The following is an 18015-nucleotide window of genomic DNA, read 5'->3' on the forward strand; positions in this document are numbered from 1 at the left end:
TTCAGTGGTCTGTTCAACCAATCAAAGCGTAATATGCTAATGATATGTTAAGGCCACTCAACTGCTTGTTATGACATGCACTGACCACCGGGGGCAGATGCTCCAACTGGTAGGTTAGCTTGCTGCTGGGGTCTGGACGGTTGGGACTGAGCAAGATGGACCAGACATGCTCTGGAGCCCTCCTGTGGTCCATCTCTGGCTGGCCAACCTCCCGCGTCCCTCCCCAGCCCCAATCATGCACTGGTGGGGTCCTTCTGCCTGGCCTGCACCCTCTCACAATCCGCAACCCCTCGGGGGATGTCGGAGAGCTGGTTTTGGCCCAATCCCACAGGCCAGGCTGAGAGACCTCACTGGTGCACAAATTCAAGCACCAGGCCTCTAGTTTATTAACATTAAAATATTAAACTTGTATATAACTTCTATAGAAGTAAAATTGGTAAAAAACAAAACAAACATATTTCATCAAATCAAATAATTTGGGGGGAAAAGACTGTATTATTGATAAAAGCCTCAATGAGAAGTATTATTTGAGCTACTTTCAAAAACACAGTTTTAAAAATAAAGTTTTTCATCTTATGAGAGTTAATTGACATATAAGATTGTGTATGTTTAAGATGTGCAATGTGGCCGAAACCGGTTTGGCTCAGTGGATAGAGTGTCGGCCTTCGGACTGAAAGGTCCCAGGTTCGATTCCGGTCAAGGGCATGTACCTGGGTTGCGGGCACATCCCCATTAGGAGATGTGCAGGAGGCAGCTGATCGATGTTTCTCTCTCATCGATGTTTCTAACTCTCTATCTCTCTCCCTTTCTCTCTGTAAAAAATCAATAAAATATATTTAAAAAAAAAAAAGATGTGCAATGTGTATATTTGGTACACACGTGTATTGCAAAATGATAATTACCATGGTTGTAGTTTACACCTCCATCATGATACATAATGACTATTTCTTTCTTGTGGTGAAAATATTTAAGATTTTCTCTATTAGCAACTTTCAAGAAAGCCCACTGCATGGGAGAACATATTTGCCAATGTTATCACCAATAAGGGTTTAATCTCCAACATTTACAGGGAATTCATACAACTTAACAAAAGGAAGATAACAAGATGAACAAAAACAAATCCAGAGACAGAGAAGCATCGATCAGACAGTCAAACCTCAGACGGAAGGTAGGGGAGGGTGGGGGTATGGGGGAGAGATCAACCAAAAGACTTATATACAAGCATATAGGCCTAACCAATGGACACAGACAACAGAGGGGTGAGGGCATGAGTGGGGGCATCAGGAGGGTAATGGGGGGATAAGGACACATATGTAATATCTTAATCAATTAACAAATTTAAAAAAGAGTATATAATACAGTATTACTAACTACAATCACCATGCTGTACATTAGGTCCTCCGAACTAACTCATAACTTTTTTTGTTTCATCATTCATAGGTGGGTATTCAAGTCTGTTACCTCCATCAATTTTGATAGAGACATGTTCAGAGCCCACATTTTGTAGAAACCTTTGGTCTACAGCAAGATTTATATTTTTGGCCAAAGATTTTCACTGTCGGTTTACTCTCTATTTGAGTTTTAAGTGCTAGCTAAATACTTTATTTGATTTTAGTTTTGAAAATGTTGTATCTTTATTTAGAAAATAATTATTGATGTTTAGAAAGTTCTGACAATTGCATCTGCCTGTTCCTAAGAATTTGCATAGCATGGTAGAATGTGAACATTTCCCTAATCTGATTTGTTTAAATATCATGAGAGAACAAAAAGTGACTTTGTTATTGTTTTGTTTTGCTTTTGTTTACTGAAGCCGTTGGAGCTAACACATTTACAACCATAACATGAACAAAAAGCATTTTACTAAAAGTCTGACTGTCCTGTGCTTTTCTGAAAGAAATGTTAAATTCTAAATGGGTCAATTTTGTTTGAAATTTTAAAGCAAGAGCTGAGTTCAGAATAGTTTTATTCAGGAAATTTTTAAATATGACTTGAATAAGGAAGTCCTTGACTTGACTTCATAACATAAATAATTCCTCAATAAAAGTTATACACTAACAAAACACTTGATATTTAAAAATATCAGAGCATAATGGAACACTGAAAACTGGTATTGTAATAACAAAATACAAATATTTTGGTTGATTCTGCTTTTCCCAATGCAAACAGGACATGGTAGATGACCTTGATCACTACACCAATACTTACCAAATCTACTCCAAGGACCCCAAGAACTGTCAGGAAGTGCTTGGCTTGCCAGAAGTCATCAATTGGAAACAGCATTTGCAGATCCAAAGTAAGTAAGAGGAATGGGAAGTGTGCTGACTCACTTCTCTGTCCTCACAATTTCCCGTATGATTCATATCTTTCTCTATACTTCAGACCATCAGCCTGCTATCAGTTTTTTACTCAGCTGTGAATATAACTGTAATGGGGAAAAACACCCTCAAAGCTTGCAAAAAATGGGCTTCATATAGGAAACATAATTTTTTGATACGCACGAATTTATTTTGCAAATATATCCATAATTGCCCTAGCCGGTTTGGCTCGGTGGATAGAGCGTCGGATTGCTGACTGAAGGGTCCCAGGCGCGATTCTGGTCAAGGGCTCATGCCCAGGTTGTGGGCTCGATCCCCAGCGGGGGGCATGCAGGAGGCAGCCAATCAATGATTCTCTCTCATCATTGATATTTCTATCTCTCTCTCCCTCTTCCTTCCTCTCTGAAATCAGTAAAAATATTTTTTTAAAAACACAAACATATCTAGAATCCCTTAGCTTGGTTGAGTGCCAGGGCAGAGCTTCCCCTAGGACAGCGGTTCTCAACCTGTGGGTCGCGACCGCTTTGGGGGTCGACTGACCCTTTCACATGGGTCGCCTAAGACCATCGGAAAACACATATAAAATTACATATACTTTTTGTGATTAATCACTATGCTTTAATTATGTTCAATTTGTAACAATGAAATTGGAGGTCACCACAACATGAGGAACTGTATTAAAGGGACGCGGCATTATGAAGGTTGAGAACCAATGCCCTAGGGCCTTCCATGCCAGGAATAAGAATGACAACTCGTGCCATAAAGTACCTCCTAGGTCATTAAGGAAACCGCATGGTTATGAGCATGTCATCCAGAATCACACTCCCTAGGATGGCATTTGTCTGTTACTTGCTATGCCATCTTAGCCACTTGAATTATCCTCACTGAGTCATATATAAAAACAAGGATAACAATGGTAGCTAAAGCACAAGGGTGTTGAGAAGATTAGATAACATATTGAATAGGAATTGCTTAGCACAATACTTGGATGTGTCAATTAACTTGGACTGCAAAGCAAACCTCATAATTCTGTGAATCAACATTTGGGCTGGGCTTTGCAAGACAGTTCTTCTGCTGGTTTCATCCAGATTTACTCATGTGGCTGCAGGGTATTAATGGATGGAATATGCGCTAGTTGCTCTAGCATGGCCTCACTCACATGCCTGAATGACAATTCTGGTTGTCGGTGCTGGCCACTTTGGTGACAGCATGATAGGAGCACAAGTCCTCAGCTGACTAACGTAATTCTATCCGTATGGTGTTGATCTCAAGGAAACCAGGAGCACAAAGAAAGCCCCTGGTACAAGCCCTCTTTAGCCTCTCCCTACATCGAATTTACTCTTTTCCATTGGCAAAAGCAAGCCATATGGCCAAGGTCATATGCAGTGCAGGAGGGGACTATTCCAGGGAAAAGATACAAAGAGACATGGGCACATTGTAGGTTATTCCTGCAACAATCTACCATACTATGAACAGAGTAAGCACACAGGAGATGTTGGCTACTACTATTTTTATAATGCCTCTCCTGTGATTATGAAAACAATATGTTCATGTAGTCCAGAAATATTAGTTCCAGTCTTGGCATTGCCACAAATTCTATGACCATGGTTGTGAATGAATCTTTGAGGAACTTCATTACACAAATCTTGATTACATGATGCCTGATCACAGGTTGGCAGTACCAAGCCAGAACATAGGTTTTTAGACTGTAAATGTAGACATGTACCACTCTACTGGACAGCTTCTCCATAAAATGTACTGAAATAGTTGCATGTTTCCTCAAAACCCCATCTAGGTTCCCAGTCCAACCTGAATGAGGTGATACAAAATCTCGCAGCCAGCAAATCCTTCAAAGTCAAGCACACAGAGCGCTTTCTCTATGCGGTGGCTGACACTGTAAAGAAACTAATTCCTTCTCTGTTTGATGTAAAGAACTTACCACCTGGGGGTGGCAAACCCAAGGCCATGTAAGTTTGAGATATGTCACTGCATACTCACACCTTCCATTCCTGAAATAGCCTCCCAACTTCTCTTCCTACTTTCACTCTTGCCCCACTACAGTCAATATTCTTCAAAGCAGCCCAAATCATCGTTTTCAGAAATGTATTATAGACAATAGGGACAAGAACAGATATAATAAGTACTCATGGACTTTACTTTTCTCTTGGAACTTCCATAGCAATCAAGAAATACTTAAACTCTCATCCCTGGATGTTACCCAAGCTGCCCTGGTGAATAAATTCTGGCATTTTGGTGGCAATGAGAAGAGCCAGAGATTCATAGAGCGCTGTATCCAGACGTTCCCCACATTCTGTCTGCTGGGGCCTGAGGGAAACCCTGTGTGCTGGGATCTGATGGACCAGACAGGAGAGATACGGATGGCAGGCACCCTGCCTGAGTACCGGAAGCAGGGCCTCATCTCCTATGTCATCTATATCCAGACCCAGGCTCTGAACAACCTTGGCTTTCCCATATATTCTCACACTGACAAGAATAACAAAATAATGCAGAAAATGAGTTACAATTTGCATTATATCCACATGCCCTGTACCTGGAATCAGTGGAACTGTGTGCCTCTGTGATGCTGTCCTACAAACAAGTATCAGATGGGCCCCAACATGTGGCTGGAGCAATGGGTGGGTGGGCAGAGAAAGAATAAATTGTACATAATTGTAATGATCAGTAAAGCAGTGGGCTCTGGGGATGCAGTGTGAATATTCAATACCATGGTCCCTGCACTCCGTCACTGCTGGCTTCCCTTAGGTGTATCAGGTTGAAGCAGCCCCAGGCACTCCACATGGTTTAGTTCCCCCACACTTCCGGGGATCTCCATGACACTCTCATCAGCTGCATGCTTCCCAGAATGGCTTCTCCTGGAACTCGTAGTGTGTGGATCTGTAGAGCCTTGCCAGATTTTCCAGAGAGAGGTAACAGTTTCTGAGCATGATGACTTCTCTCTTTCTATGGTCTTTCTCCTAATGACCAGCAAGTGGACTCTGCTCAGTAGGTCTGTAGAGAGTATCCTCTCCTCTGCTGCTTTCTCGATACATTAAAGGATTATACACTAATACGTATGAAATATTAGGTTAAACATAGTGTACATGATATGGCAGGGAGAGTTTCGAAGAAAAAGACTAACTTCTATTAGCCTGTTCCCTCCTCACTCCCACACCAGGGAAAATGATTCAATGTTGCTTCTAACAGCAGAGCTTTCTAAATCCACCCAAACCCAAACAATAAAGAGATTTTGTGTTTGATTGTACAAGTTGAAGTGAAGTGGTTCGTGATGGGAAGAGCCTGGGTTGGGTTTATGGAGAGTGGGAAGACCCAGACCCAGGGAGGTGGCTATTTATTGGGAAGTTTAGGAGGAGGGCATTACATCATGGTACCTATTGTTTCACTTGACCTTGGCACGTTGTTTAAGGATGCCTAAATTCTATGCAGACCAGACAATGGTCTCATGGGAAAGTCTGGTTGGTGGTGTGGAGCAGTTTTTGTCCTGGTTGGATCAGGGTGGTTGGGAGAGTTTCCTGCACCAACATTTCAACAGGAACAGCACTAAACCTTGGCACTGGACCCAAAGAGATAACTGGACTGAAGATAGTCATCTGGATTAAGAACCTGTTTGCTTTTGGTCCATCTACAACTAGAATTAGGCTGTGGAATTGAGGATGAAGGCCCCAAAAACAGAGAAACCAATGTGTGAGGTTTAATTTCTTATCCACTCAAAAGAGTGGAGGCTCAGGTTAGAGAAGGGATTCTCAACCTTGGTACAATGGGCATTATAGAGTGGACAATTCTTTGTTATGGGGCCATCCTGTGCATTTATAGGATATGGAGCAGGATCCCTGATCACTACCCACTGGATGTCAGTAACACTTTCCATTCCAGTTATGACAACTAAAAATGTTTCCAGCTCTTGATAACCTCCCCGGGTGGCAAAACCTACTTCAGTTGAGAACCACTGGTTTAGGAGTTGAGGTTCTCTCACTTGAGGATGCATCTGAATCACTTAGGGGGATTGTTAATACAGATAGTGGGCCTCACCCCTAGATTTTCTGATTCAGTGGATTTGGGTATTTTTCCAGATTTACATTTCTAACAAGTGTCCTGATGCTGCTGGTCCAGGAGCCATAGAACTATAGATGAAAATTAGTATTGCACACTTCTTAGATATGTTGTTTTGCCTTAGTAGTTATAATGTAAATTTTTAAAATTAAATTTTTATTGATTACAGAGAGGAAGGGAGAGGGAGAGAGAAATAGAAACATTAATGATGAGAAAGAACCACTGATCAGCTGCTTCCTGCATGCCCCCGACTGTGGATTGAGCCCGGAAACTGGGCATGTGCCCTTGACAGGAATTGAACACAGGACCTTTAGTCCCCAGGCCAACACTCTATCCATTGAACCAAACTAGCCAGGGCAATGTAAATTTTTTTCTAATTGATATGTCATATTTCATAAAATTATTTTTTTCTGTTAAATAGACATTCAATATTTCATATTCACTGCAGCTATATATTACTAGAGGCCCAGTGCACAAAAATGCATGCACTCAGGGGTCCCTCAGTCCAGCCTACAGCCTCTTGCAGTCTGGGACCCTTTGTGGGATGTCCGACTGACGGCTTAGGCCCACACCCCAGGGGATCGGGCCTAAGCTGTCAGTCAGACATCCCTCTGGACGCCTGGGAGCCCTCAGGGGATGTCCAACTGTGGCTTAGGCCAGCTTCTTTGCAGCCGACTCTGCGGAAGGCATGGTTCCAGGACCGGGCCCCCACTGCCGCCTCTCCCATCGCTTCTGCAGAAGGGGTGGGGGGGATGCCAGGACCATTGTGGCTAGCCTGGCAGTGCAGGCTCACTGGACCTGACCCCACCCACTGGTTGTTCTGGCAGGTCATTCCAGAAGGTTTAATTATAATATTAGCTCTTTATTATATAGGATAGTAGTTAGATAGTTATATAATTTACAACATGGTTTCCCCAATAAGTTTAGTTCCTACCTCGCTCCATACATAGTTATTACAATATTAGAGGCCTGATGCACAAAATTTGTGCAAGGGACTCGGCCCTCACATCTGCGGCTTCGTTCACAAGGTCGTCCAAATGGAAGTTCTGCTGTTTGGTCTAATTAGCATATTAGCTCTTTATTATATTGGATTATTGACTATACTAGAGGCCCAGTGCACAACATTTGTGCACTGGATGGAGGGGTCCCTCAGCCCAACCTGCACCCTCCTGCAGTTTGGGATTCCGCAGAGGATGACCAATTGGTCCTTAGCACTGCCATGGAGGCAGGAGGGGCTCCTGCCACAGCCGCTGAACACGCTGCCATGAACCTGGCTTCTGGCTGAATGGTGCTCCCCCTGTGGGAGCGCACTGACCACCAGGGGTCAGCTCCTGCGATGTGCATCTGCCCCCTGGTGGTCAGTGCATGTCATAGAGACCGGTCGCTCCACTGTTGGGTCAATTTGCTTATTAGGGTTTTATTATATAGAACTAGAGGCCCGGTGCATGAAATTCATGCACTGTAGGGGGGGTCCCTCAGCCTAGCCTGCACCATCTCACAATCCCGGACCCCTCCCTCCTTACCGCCCTCCTGCTTGCTGCTCCTTACCACTCAGCTCACTGCTCCTTAGTGCTGCCATGGAGGCAGGAGAGGCTCCTGCCACTGCCACTACGCTCGCCAGCCATGAGCCCTGTCTTTCTGTGTAGTTGTCTGTGGGCCAACTGCTTTCTTCCTTCTCATTTAGGGTGAGCAGCTCATGAGGGCAGAGAGCACTGTCGTGGAACGCAGAGGGCAGCCCGGAGCTGAGGGGAGTGGCCAGACCCATGGGGTGAGAGGTGGACACAGAGTATACTGTCTCACCCAATTGTGGAGCAGGCTGGCCAGTCTTCATCTGCCTGACCTCACCCAGGCACGACTGAGCAGGGTGTCTGCCTCTCCATTCTCCATCCTTCCATCTGTGACACCTGTCTCCCTTGCCATCCTCCCCCAAAGTGAGTTCAGCTCAATCCCTGAATGTAAAAGGGCACCGGGGCTGGGGGCTCCACTCCAGCGCCCCCTGATTCCCAGCGACAGGACCTGGTCTGAGGACGGTGGCCACAGCTGCAGAACATCGATCTGTTTCAAGAAAAGTTGGGAATGCAGACTTTCCTATGAGCCCCTATTCCAAAAGGTGTCAGTTTATTCACATTGTGGCAAATACACCTTCAAGTAGGTAAAGTCAGGGCCAAAGTGGGCCATTTCCTCATCCAATCTCTCTGAGGCGTGTGGACAGAACCAAGTCTCAGTTCTTAGCAGATCACTTCCGGGGTTTTTTTAAGCCTAAAGGACAGTAGTCTGTCTTCCTTCTTGTTCTTTGGGATTTTTTCATCCTCAGATAAAAGGATACATACAGTGGGGCAATCCCCTCGAAATACAATATTCCAGTTGCATCTATGTGACCACAGCAACGCCACTCAGAGGGAGCGAGCCGACAGATCTGAAGCAGGGAATTCTGAAAACCAAAGCAATGACAGAGATGCTAAGCCTTTCCTTCACGCGTCTGACACCCCTCCTCAGGTGGCCTGCAGGCCCGGCATCTGCTGGACCTTTACCACTTGATGTCCTGGCAGGCTGCCCTGGGCCCTGCTAAGCGGTGTGCAGGTCTGTCTGGGCACGGGGGGATTCGCCCCCCGTCCCTCAGCCACTTCTGGTACAGCTCCTGCACATGGGCGCTGGTCTCCGGGGGCCACACCAGGATGGCAGTGTAGATGCCTTCCATCTGCCGCAGCAGTGCCCTGTCTGCACACCTGTCATCTGCCTAGGCCTGGCCCCTGCAGTTTAGGCATCCCCAGTGCAGGCCAGGCTGCCCCTCTACAGCTTCAGTACCACTTTTGGATGTTCCAAAAGCCATAAGCAGCCTCAAAGCATAGCAGAACCTCTCCGTCCCTTTCAAGGGTGACCTCTTGGAAGTCTTTGTTCCTCAGGCTGTGGTAGGTGAGCACCGCCACATCCTCGTTGAACCGCTCCTTGGCCATGTGCCTGAAGATGTGGGCCAGGTACCCGTCAGAGCTGGCACCCTCGTGGAGCCTCACCTCCTCCTCCTTCATGTCTCCAAATAGAGTGATGAAACGTCATTTGAGGCGAGGTCACTTTGCTCCATTATCTGGACAATTTTACCTGAAGTTAACACACTGTCAGCACTCCAGGAACTATGCAAAGCTGTGGGAACATCTTCTCAAAGGGCCTCCAGTTTCTTGTCATAACACTGGGCCACAATGACTTGGAAAATCTTGTCTGGGGACAGGTTCTACCACCTAATGAAGTAATCCTTCACCAGCGAGCCCATGACCTGCTGGGGAGATTTGGCCATGCAGACGTGGGGGGTGATGGGGTGATCCAGCTGGGGTAGGCGGAGGTCAGCATGGGTAGCCGGGGCTCTTCCTCATGGTGCTGGCAGTACCAACGGACAAATTCCTTTTGACTGTCTAGGATGCTGAAGTCCGCAGCTATCTTCATATCAAAGACAGTGCGCCCCAAGGCTTTTGAGGAAGCCTCAGGGCCTTCTGGATACATCAGGGACACTGAGGCTGAATGTAGCAGCAAAATAAGGCAGAGACTGAAGACACATGACACTGCCAGCACCTTGTGCTGTGAGGTATCACATCTCTTATTAAGGTTCAGAACATGGAAGAAGTCCATGGTGTTCTGCTGAGAAACTTGGACTTCCTCCTCTGCGGTCACACACCAGGCAGTCACTCAGAAACGTGGTGGCATCGGCCAACTTATGGAATTCTCTCTTCTCTCCCTTCTCCTGAGCCGGACTCCGGACATTGACTGCGGCATTCTCTTGGTCATTGGTTTGGGGGGTTTTTACTACATTCTTTCCGTGTGCAGTGCTCACACTTCATCTGGAGCGGGGCAGGTGGTGGCCAGCTCAAGTGACCTGGAAGGAGCACGGGGAGAGCAGTCACCATTGGTTGCCCCTGACACTGCTGGCAGTATCATTTCTTCCTTGTGGAGCATTTAGGGAGGGGAAGCAGCCTCAGTGCCCGAGGCTAAGTTCCAGGAGGCCACAGCACTGTCGGGATTGTGCTGGTGGCACTGGTCCCTTGGTGCCTGTCCTGTCCTCTGGAGATTGAACCTGCAGGACTACTAAGGGAGCCAGTCCCCAGTTTCAGCCTGCCTCCACCACTGATTGATCAGAGCCTGAGGGGCCCCGGTTGCCCCTCTAGCCACCCCCTGATCAATCGGAGCCTGAGGGCCAGGGGGATGAACTGGTCATTTGGTTGTCCTGGTCGTCATGGCCATGGGCTTTTTATATATATATAGATTCCCTATACTATACTTTACATCCTCATGACTATGTTGTAACTGCCAATTTGTACTTCTCAATTCCTTCACCTTTTCCACCTACCCTCCTGACACCCTCCCATCTGACAAACATCAGTTTGTTCTCTGTATCTATGAGTCTGTTTTATTATGTTTGCTCATTTATTTTGTTCTTTAGATTCCACATAAAGGCGAAATTGTGTGGTATTTGCCTTTCTCTATCTAACTTACTTCACTTAGCCTAATATTTCTAGGCCCATCAAAAAAAAATTCTCAAAACTCATATAAACATTGTCATTAAACAGTGCAATAGATAGATACCAAACTACCATTTTACAACTTTGTCGTGATACCTGGCAACTAGAGAGCACCTGAAATTCTTTTTTAATAAATGGAAAATAATCTTCAGCTATTGAGTGTTGTGCAGTGGAAAAGCGCAGACCTTTGAGTAATAAGTCTTGCCCATTATGTATATTCAAATGGGTTGTTTGAAATCTGACCTAATGGATCTTTTCTATTCAGAGTGACATCTCTACTGTCCTCATGGCCCCACATTTAAGGGCACATTTTCTGTCTGTGCTGCTCAGCACCAGCCTAGCTCTATAACTACTTGTCACGAGCTCTCTTCATACCACCACAAGGTAAATTGCATACACAATCTGGCATTCTTCAAAGTGCTTTCCGAGCTAAGCTGCAGACCTCCACACATGAAAGCTGCCATTTGTTTTTAGATTTTAGTGCCTTTGTCAAGAGCAGGAAGAATTACAGTGGACAAGATAAGAACCCCCCGCCCCCCCCCACACACACACACACTCCAAGAAGTACCTGTGGTCAGTGAGAAGGAAGAGGCTGATGACACTGAAATAGGGAGAAGGACTTCAGGGTCAGATAAAGGAAAGCACACTCCACTCATGACACCAGCACAAAAGAGGAGATCTCATGGCAATTATGAAATCAATAGGATATATTGTGGAACACAGCAGGCAAAGTGAGGGTGGAGTTGAATGTGTTATTGTTGCACTTTTAAGGATTTGGAATTTTACAGAATAAAGGTCCAAATTTTTAAAAAGTGCCTTATATTGTGGATAGGATTCATTGATTCACATTTTTCAATGATCCAATAAATAAGTTAATAATACCATATTGTCTGTATGTAATTGTGGACTCATAATGCCTCACAGAGTTGATGTATTTCAACTACAGTCATAACTCTCCATTATTGCAACTTTCACCAATAGAACCCTCTATTCTGTTGATTCTTAAATTCTTTGGACATGACCTCATTAATGTTTGAAAGATTTTTTGCTTTCATACACATAAAATGCTTCAAATTTATTTTATATCTCCCTGCAGGAAATCAGAATCAATTATTTCTTCAAGAAGTCATAGTTATTTTTATTGAAAAAAAATAGTGTTAGAGATAAGGATGTCTGTATCTTAAAATTTTCAAATGTAGAATGAGAATAGCACTACCTACCAACATTGACTTGTTAAAATAATTCAACAAAATAATTCATATAAATTTCCCTGCTCAGTGTCTGGTCCACAATAAATGTTACCTCCCCTTATTATTATCACTGAAATGGAAAAAATATGAAACAGATTCTCTGATTATTCCAATTCTTCAAGAATTGGTGAGGAATTCATTGATCTATGGTTAATTGTTGGGACCCCAGCAGTTAATCTAGTTACTGTAGAAAAGGCTCAGGCCATTCACCTAGGACATTCACTTTTTATTTCCCTCTCAACTCCTCTCACATCTTTAATATTTCTTAGTCTTCCATGAACTGGAGGTCCCAGCCAAGTTGCTTCTTTTACAAAGCTCATGGATTCTAACTTTACTAGGAAGTTCTTTTAAAGGAACAATCCAATGTCCTTAAAGATGAAGATAAGATATTTTATGGGAAACAAGATGGCTTTGCAGTCTTTAATACATATCTTTGGATATCTTTCAGCATGCTGAGTGCCTTATTGTTTGATGTGGATGATAGAAAAATATCCAGAATACCTCAGGATTTACCCTCATGTCCATCTAACGACTTAAAATTTCTGGACCCCGAGTCTACCTAACATAGATAAATTGTCCCTGTTAAGTTTCTTATTTGTTTTAATATGAAGGATTTCCTGCCTGGAGTAAATAATAGTGCTCTATCAAGAGCTTTTGTAAGGCCCGGCAGGCGTGGCTCAGGGCACATGCCAGTGTTGCGGCCTCGATCCCTGGTGAAAAGCATGCAGGACGCAGCTCATCAATGATTCTCTCTTATTATTGATGACTCCATTTCTCTCTCTCTCTCCCTCCCTCTCTGGCATATAGATATAGATATACATATAGATATACATATAGATGTAGATATATAGGTAGATATATATTATATCTATATCTATCTATATCTAAATATTAAAGAGCTTTTATAAGGAAAAGAGAACACACTGCATGTGAAAGTGACTTGTGACTGCGACATGTGGTGGAAATACAGACTATTGCTTTAGTATGCCCAAATCTAGTGCCCCAGCTAATATGGTAACAAGGAAGGACTAGAGGTCAGGAGTGTGTCCACATTTGGGTATAGTTCAGCCACTCAGTGGAAGATACTGGGAAAATTACATTAGCATGCTATGTTTTTATTTCCCATTTCAAAAATGCAGATAAAATATATGCACTTGTAAAAATAGATATAAAGAGGATTGTATAAGTGCATGTTAAAGAATTGGCTCAAGATTGCAGGTGGAGTCTAGTTATCATCGGCCTAATCCTCATTTAGTGATGAAATTAACAATTAACATCAATAAGAGCCAGGGAAGAGAAGAATTCATTAACACTTCAGTTGTGTTGGGGAATTCCAACAAGCTGGAGAGTGAAGATCAGGATTAGGGAGAAATGAAACTGCAAGAATCCGCCACCTATAATACATGTGAAGTGTGTGCTAGGAGGGCACAAGGGGGAGGATCAGCCTAGAGTCAACACACAAGTCAGAGGAAACCCAACTCAGGCCTATTGTTGATCAGAGCTAGAATACCCAAAGCTTGAACGTTGACCCTTGATTCCATTCTGGTTTTTGCTAAGCACTTTGCTGGTGTGAGGCACTGAGGAGAGACACTGGGGGCGGGAAGGAACAAAGAGTTTCTGACCCTTGAAAGAGCAGAGGCAAACTATTGTCATGTCTTGCAATGTGTCCCATCCCATCTTCCCAAAATACCAGGAACATGCAACTGTCATTGTTTTAGGTGTGGAGAGGAACTCTCAAACTCAAAAATAAAATGGAAACCAAGAATGACTAAAGAATTGACAAGGAAAAGAGAGGCATCAGACTCAACCTGTGGCTGAATTCACACCTACTGAAGGAGAAATAGAACAAAGAGAAGACTCTCAAGTATTTCCTGCTACAGGCATATGAAAGAATCACTTAGAGATTTTGGAAATTAAGTATTGGAACTTCAGTAAAATATCTCAGTAGATGGACTGAGTAGCAAAGTGGACACTGCTGACAGATAATTAGAAAGCTGGATGATCTAGTAGATAATAACATAAACTGAAGACCAGAGGGGACATATGAAAGAAAAGACAAGAGAACTGAACACTGACAAGTTTGAACATCCACCTAAGTGGCATTCCAGAAAGTGAGAACAGTACAAATGGAGTGATAAAAATAATTTAAAAGGAAGAAAAGGAAAGGAAAGGCAGAAGTTGCAGAAGAAGCAGAAAATTTTCCAAAAGTGAAGAATGGCTTAAGATAGAAAGAATGCACTTCAGACTGAGTGTGAAAAGAACTCATTAGACATATTACTGTCTAATATCAGAGCATGAGAGATGAAGACAAGATCCTACTAGTTCGAGAGAGAGGGAATAGATGGGTTATGGTCAGAAGACTAAGAATCACACTGACTTCAGACTTCTCACCAGCAGCTCCAGGTACCTAGTAAACAGAGAAGTGATATAAAAGTTATAGGTTTTAGGCCTACACACATAAAGGAAGGCAAAACCTTGGGAACAAAGTACAGCATAGGTAATATAGTCAATAGTGTTGTATTAACTATGTTTGATATCAGATGGGTGCTAGACTGATGGGCGTGATGACTTCGTAAAACATTATATAAATGTCTTACTAATATGTTGTTCACCTGAAACTAATATAATATTGTATGGAAAATGTAATTGAAAATTTAAGAATAAATAAAATGTGCGAATAAAATAAAAATGTTAAATACATTAGAAAATATGATAAAACAGCATTTAATTAGAAGAACAAGTTTTTAAAAAATTTGGACATACAGTAACTCGGTAAGTTCAATACACAGAGATTCTCACTTTCTATCTTTTAAAATGAGGTATAATTTACAAACACACAGATCTTAAGTTACAATTCCGTTGGATTGAAAGAAGTTTACACTTATGGAACCTATATCATTTTCAAAGAAATAGAACAATATTATCACTTCTGATAGCACTTCAATAAATGTTAGCTTATTTAACTTAAAAACAAAAACACCAGTAAGAGTGGACACTATTATTCACCCTTCCTGTAGATGAGGAAACTGAAGCACAGAGATTAGACAACTGGACAAACACTAGTAAATGGATGCAACCCTGGGACACAAGCAGATTCCCAAACCTGTAGAACCAGCTTTCTGAATATGTCACCAAGAGGGAGGGACTGCCTCTGGGTCCCACACCAGCCAACAGAAATTTCCCACTCCTCCCAGCCTTTATAAGGGCAAGTCCTGCATTAAGTGCTTCAGCTTAATGATTTCTGTAGAAAATTTACCAAAACACGCTTTGCAGGTCTGAGCTGTGCGTGCAAGGATAAAGGGGATTTTATATTCTGGAAAAGTCTGCTGCCTCCCATCTGTTCCTGGGGACCAGTCTGCGTGGAGTTCACCTTCCAGGTGAGAACTCATCTCCCTGGAAAGAACCATTGCTTTGTGACACCCACCATTCTCCCTTTTCTCCTACAACAACTGACCTTGCTGGGAAAAATCAAATGACTTTGTTGGTATTAGGGAAAAAGTGTTGAGCTTATTTAGTGATACTTGGACCATGGGAAAAGGAATAAGTTCCATTTGAGAGACAACATTTCTGTACCTACTATGTACAGAGCAGATCTATGGTGGAAAAATTCTCAGGAGGACTAAGTCAGTTCTCCATTCTGAACAAAGAAATGTGACGAAGGGATTTTGGAAGCTAGTGGGAGAAGGGAGAGGTAATAACATTGGCAAGAAAGGATTCTTGGTCCAAGTAACATTTATTTAGCACCAAGTGTATAGAGATACTATGCAGATGTTGCTTTGTTTTTTGGGGAAACAGCCTAAAGGAGGTAGCTTGTTCCTTGAATAAATGTCAACCAGGAGAATAAAGTACTCTGTTAAAATCAGAGAGAAAATATTCAGACCAGATGTACAGTTCATTTAAATCATGTGGGTGAGTGTGTGTGGGGGGGGGGGGGTAATTTAACAGATATTATCTATAATGCTCTGACCATAAAATAGGTTTTTTAAATTTTAAAATTTTGTTTAATATATTTGAATATTATTGAAAACTTAAAAATAAGCCTTTCTTTTCTTCCAGCAATTACACTTCTAAAAACTTTATCTTAAGAAAATAAACATGGATGCATATTTACAGAATCTGTTCAACAGAAAATTATTAACAATAGAGAAAAATAACCCTAATTAGCTAGCAACTCTAATGTCCAACAGTAGGAGACTGGTTCGAAATATGTATGGTACATGCATACAATGAAATAATAAAATATAAAATCTATTATTTATATTAATGAAATATATATTCACTATATATAAATACTTTTTAACATTCATGTTCTAAACATATTTGATGACATGAATTATGTCATTTTAAATTTAAAAACGGGTTACAAAATTATATATATATATATATATATATATATATATATATATATATATATATCATGCCCTTATTTTTTGTAAAAAATAAAACAATGTGTAAAAACAAATGGATACATAGTCTCAAGTTAATATGTATCCATATTAACTGGATAGTGAAATTTTTCTTTATAAAATAGTTTTTATTATTTTATTTTCCCTGCTAAATTTTATTTTCTATATTCTTAAAATTCCCATGCATATTATATATTGAATTATATAAACACAGATATACATATTATAATTAAAAACTATGTACTATTTTCTGTTCCACATCTTCTCCTTTTGTTTTAATACTGTCCCTTGTGCATGCCTGTGTTGTATCATAGTTCTTCTGTTAATGGCTCCTTGCAGTTGCAATATACTAACAGGTCATAATTTATGTAACCTTATTCCAGTGACAAAAGAGACTGTGTCTTATTTTTTCCTATTTGTTGATGTTGCTTTATAAAACTACTCTTTACAACTCATTGTCCTTGTTTAAGTTGTCCCTTTTGAAGACATTTCCAGTAAGGGGAAGACTGGGTCTAAAGCGCCTTCTTTGTGGACTTTGCCCACTGCCAAGGCTGAAAGCTCACATAAGCTGTTTTAGAACCACTAAAGTTTCAGAAACATTGAAGATGAAGAAAATGTTCTCTCTCTTAAGTATGATGAAGGTTTGATGGGCTTATAATGTGTTAAATCTATAGACTTGTTCACATTGTATGCTTTCAGTTATGTCCATTTAAATTACTCAGTGTGCCCTAGCTGGTCCGGCTCTGTGGATACAGCATTGGCCTGCAGAGTGAAGAGTCCCAGGTTTGATTCAGGTCAACGGCACATGACTGGGTTGTGGGCTCCATCCACACTAGGGGGTGTGCAGGAGGCCTCTGATCAATGATTCTCTTTCATCATTGATGTTTTTATCTCTCTCTCCCTCTCCCTTCCTCTCGGAAATCAATAAAAATATAATTTACAAAATAAAATAAATTACTGAGCTTTAAAGTTGTTTTTAAAAGAGACAACAAAAATCATAACGATGCTAGAAAAGACTTTACTCTCCCCCATCTGAGCAGTAGTGTTAAGGGGGATAAAATGGCTGTTATTTTCCCTCAAAGGACTGACAAGCAACTGAGGGTGTGGGACAGGACACATGCACATGAAAAAGTCAAGAACATTCACATGTGCAATTTCAAACCTGCTCAAACAGCAGGTGCCAAAGAGTAAATGAGATCTTTAGATCCAGAAACATTTTAGAACCATTGAAAACAACCACCACTGGTCCCATCTCTATAGTCTCTGTAGCTAATCATTCAAAAGGACATATGTTTCTTAAACAAGAAAGGAAGGAAGGAAGGAAGGAAGGAAGGAAGGAAGGAAGGAAGGAAGGAAGGAAGGAAGGAAGGAAGGGAGGGAGGGAGGGAGGGAGGGAGGAAGGAAGGAAGGAAGGAAGGAAGGAAGGAAGGAAGGGAGGAAGGAAGGAAGGAAGGAAGGAAGGAAGGAAGGG

General features: G+C 42.2%; 2 protein-coding genes and 1 pseudogene across 6 annotated transcripts in view; 2 read left to right on the forward strand and 1 right to left on the reverse strand.

Moving 5' to 3' along the window:
- The window catches only part of LOC102441742 (glycine N-acyltransferase-like), a 16993-nt gene extending 11453 nt beyond the window's left edge, over positions 1 to 5540 (forward strand). For all 5 annotated transcript variants that reach the window (XM_023756556.1, XM_023756554.1, XM_023756555.1 and 2 more), the window contains 3 exons: positions 2167 to 2293; positions 4111 to 4282; positions 4495 to 5540. In XM_023756556.1, coding sequence (XP_023612324.1) covers positions 2167 to 2293; positions 4111 to 4282; positions 4495 to 4897 — 702 coding nt within the window. In that variant the 3' untranslated portion in view covers positions 4898 to 5540. The remainder of the gene's footprint in view (positions 1 to 2166; positions 2294 to 4110; positions 4283 to 4494) is intronic.
- Positions 5541 to 8948: 3408 nt separating this feature from the next.
- Positions 8949 to 10210, reverse strand: LOC102442061 (annotated as a pseudogene).
- Positions 10211 to 15315: 5105 nt separating this feature from the next.
- Positions 15316 to 18015, forward strand: part of LOC102442368 (glycine N-acyltransferase-like) — a 15195-nt gene continuing 12495 nt past the window's right edge. The window contains exon 1 of the mRNA XM_006091842.3: positions 15316 to 15515. The gene's annotated coding sequence lies outside the window, so the exon portion shown is untranslated. The remainder of the gene's footprint in view (positions 15516 to 18015) is intronic.

Source organism: Myotis lucifugus, unplaced genomic scaffold (assembly GCF_000147115.1).
Source record: "Myotis lucifugus unplaced genomic scaffold, Myoluc2.0 scaffold_97, whole genome shotgun sequence".
Taxonomy (NCBI): domain Eukaryota; kingdom Metazoa; phylum Chordata; class Mammalia; order Chiroptera; family Vespertilionidae; genus Myotis; species Myotis lucifugus.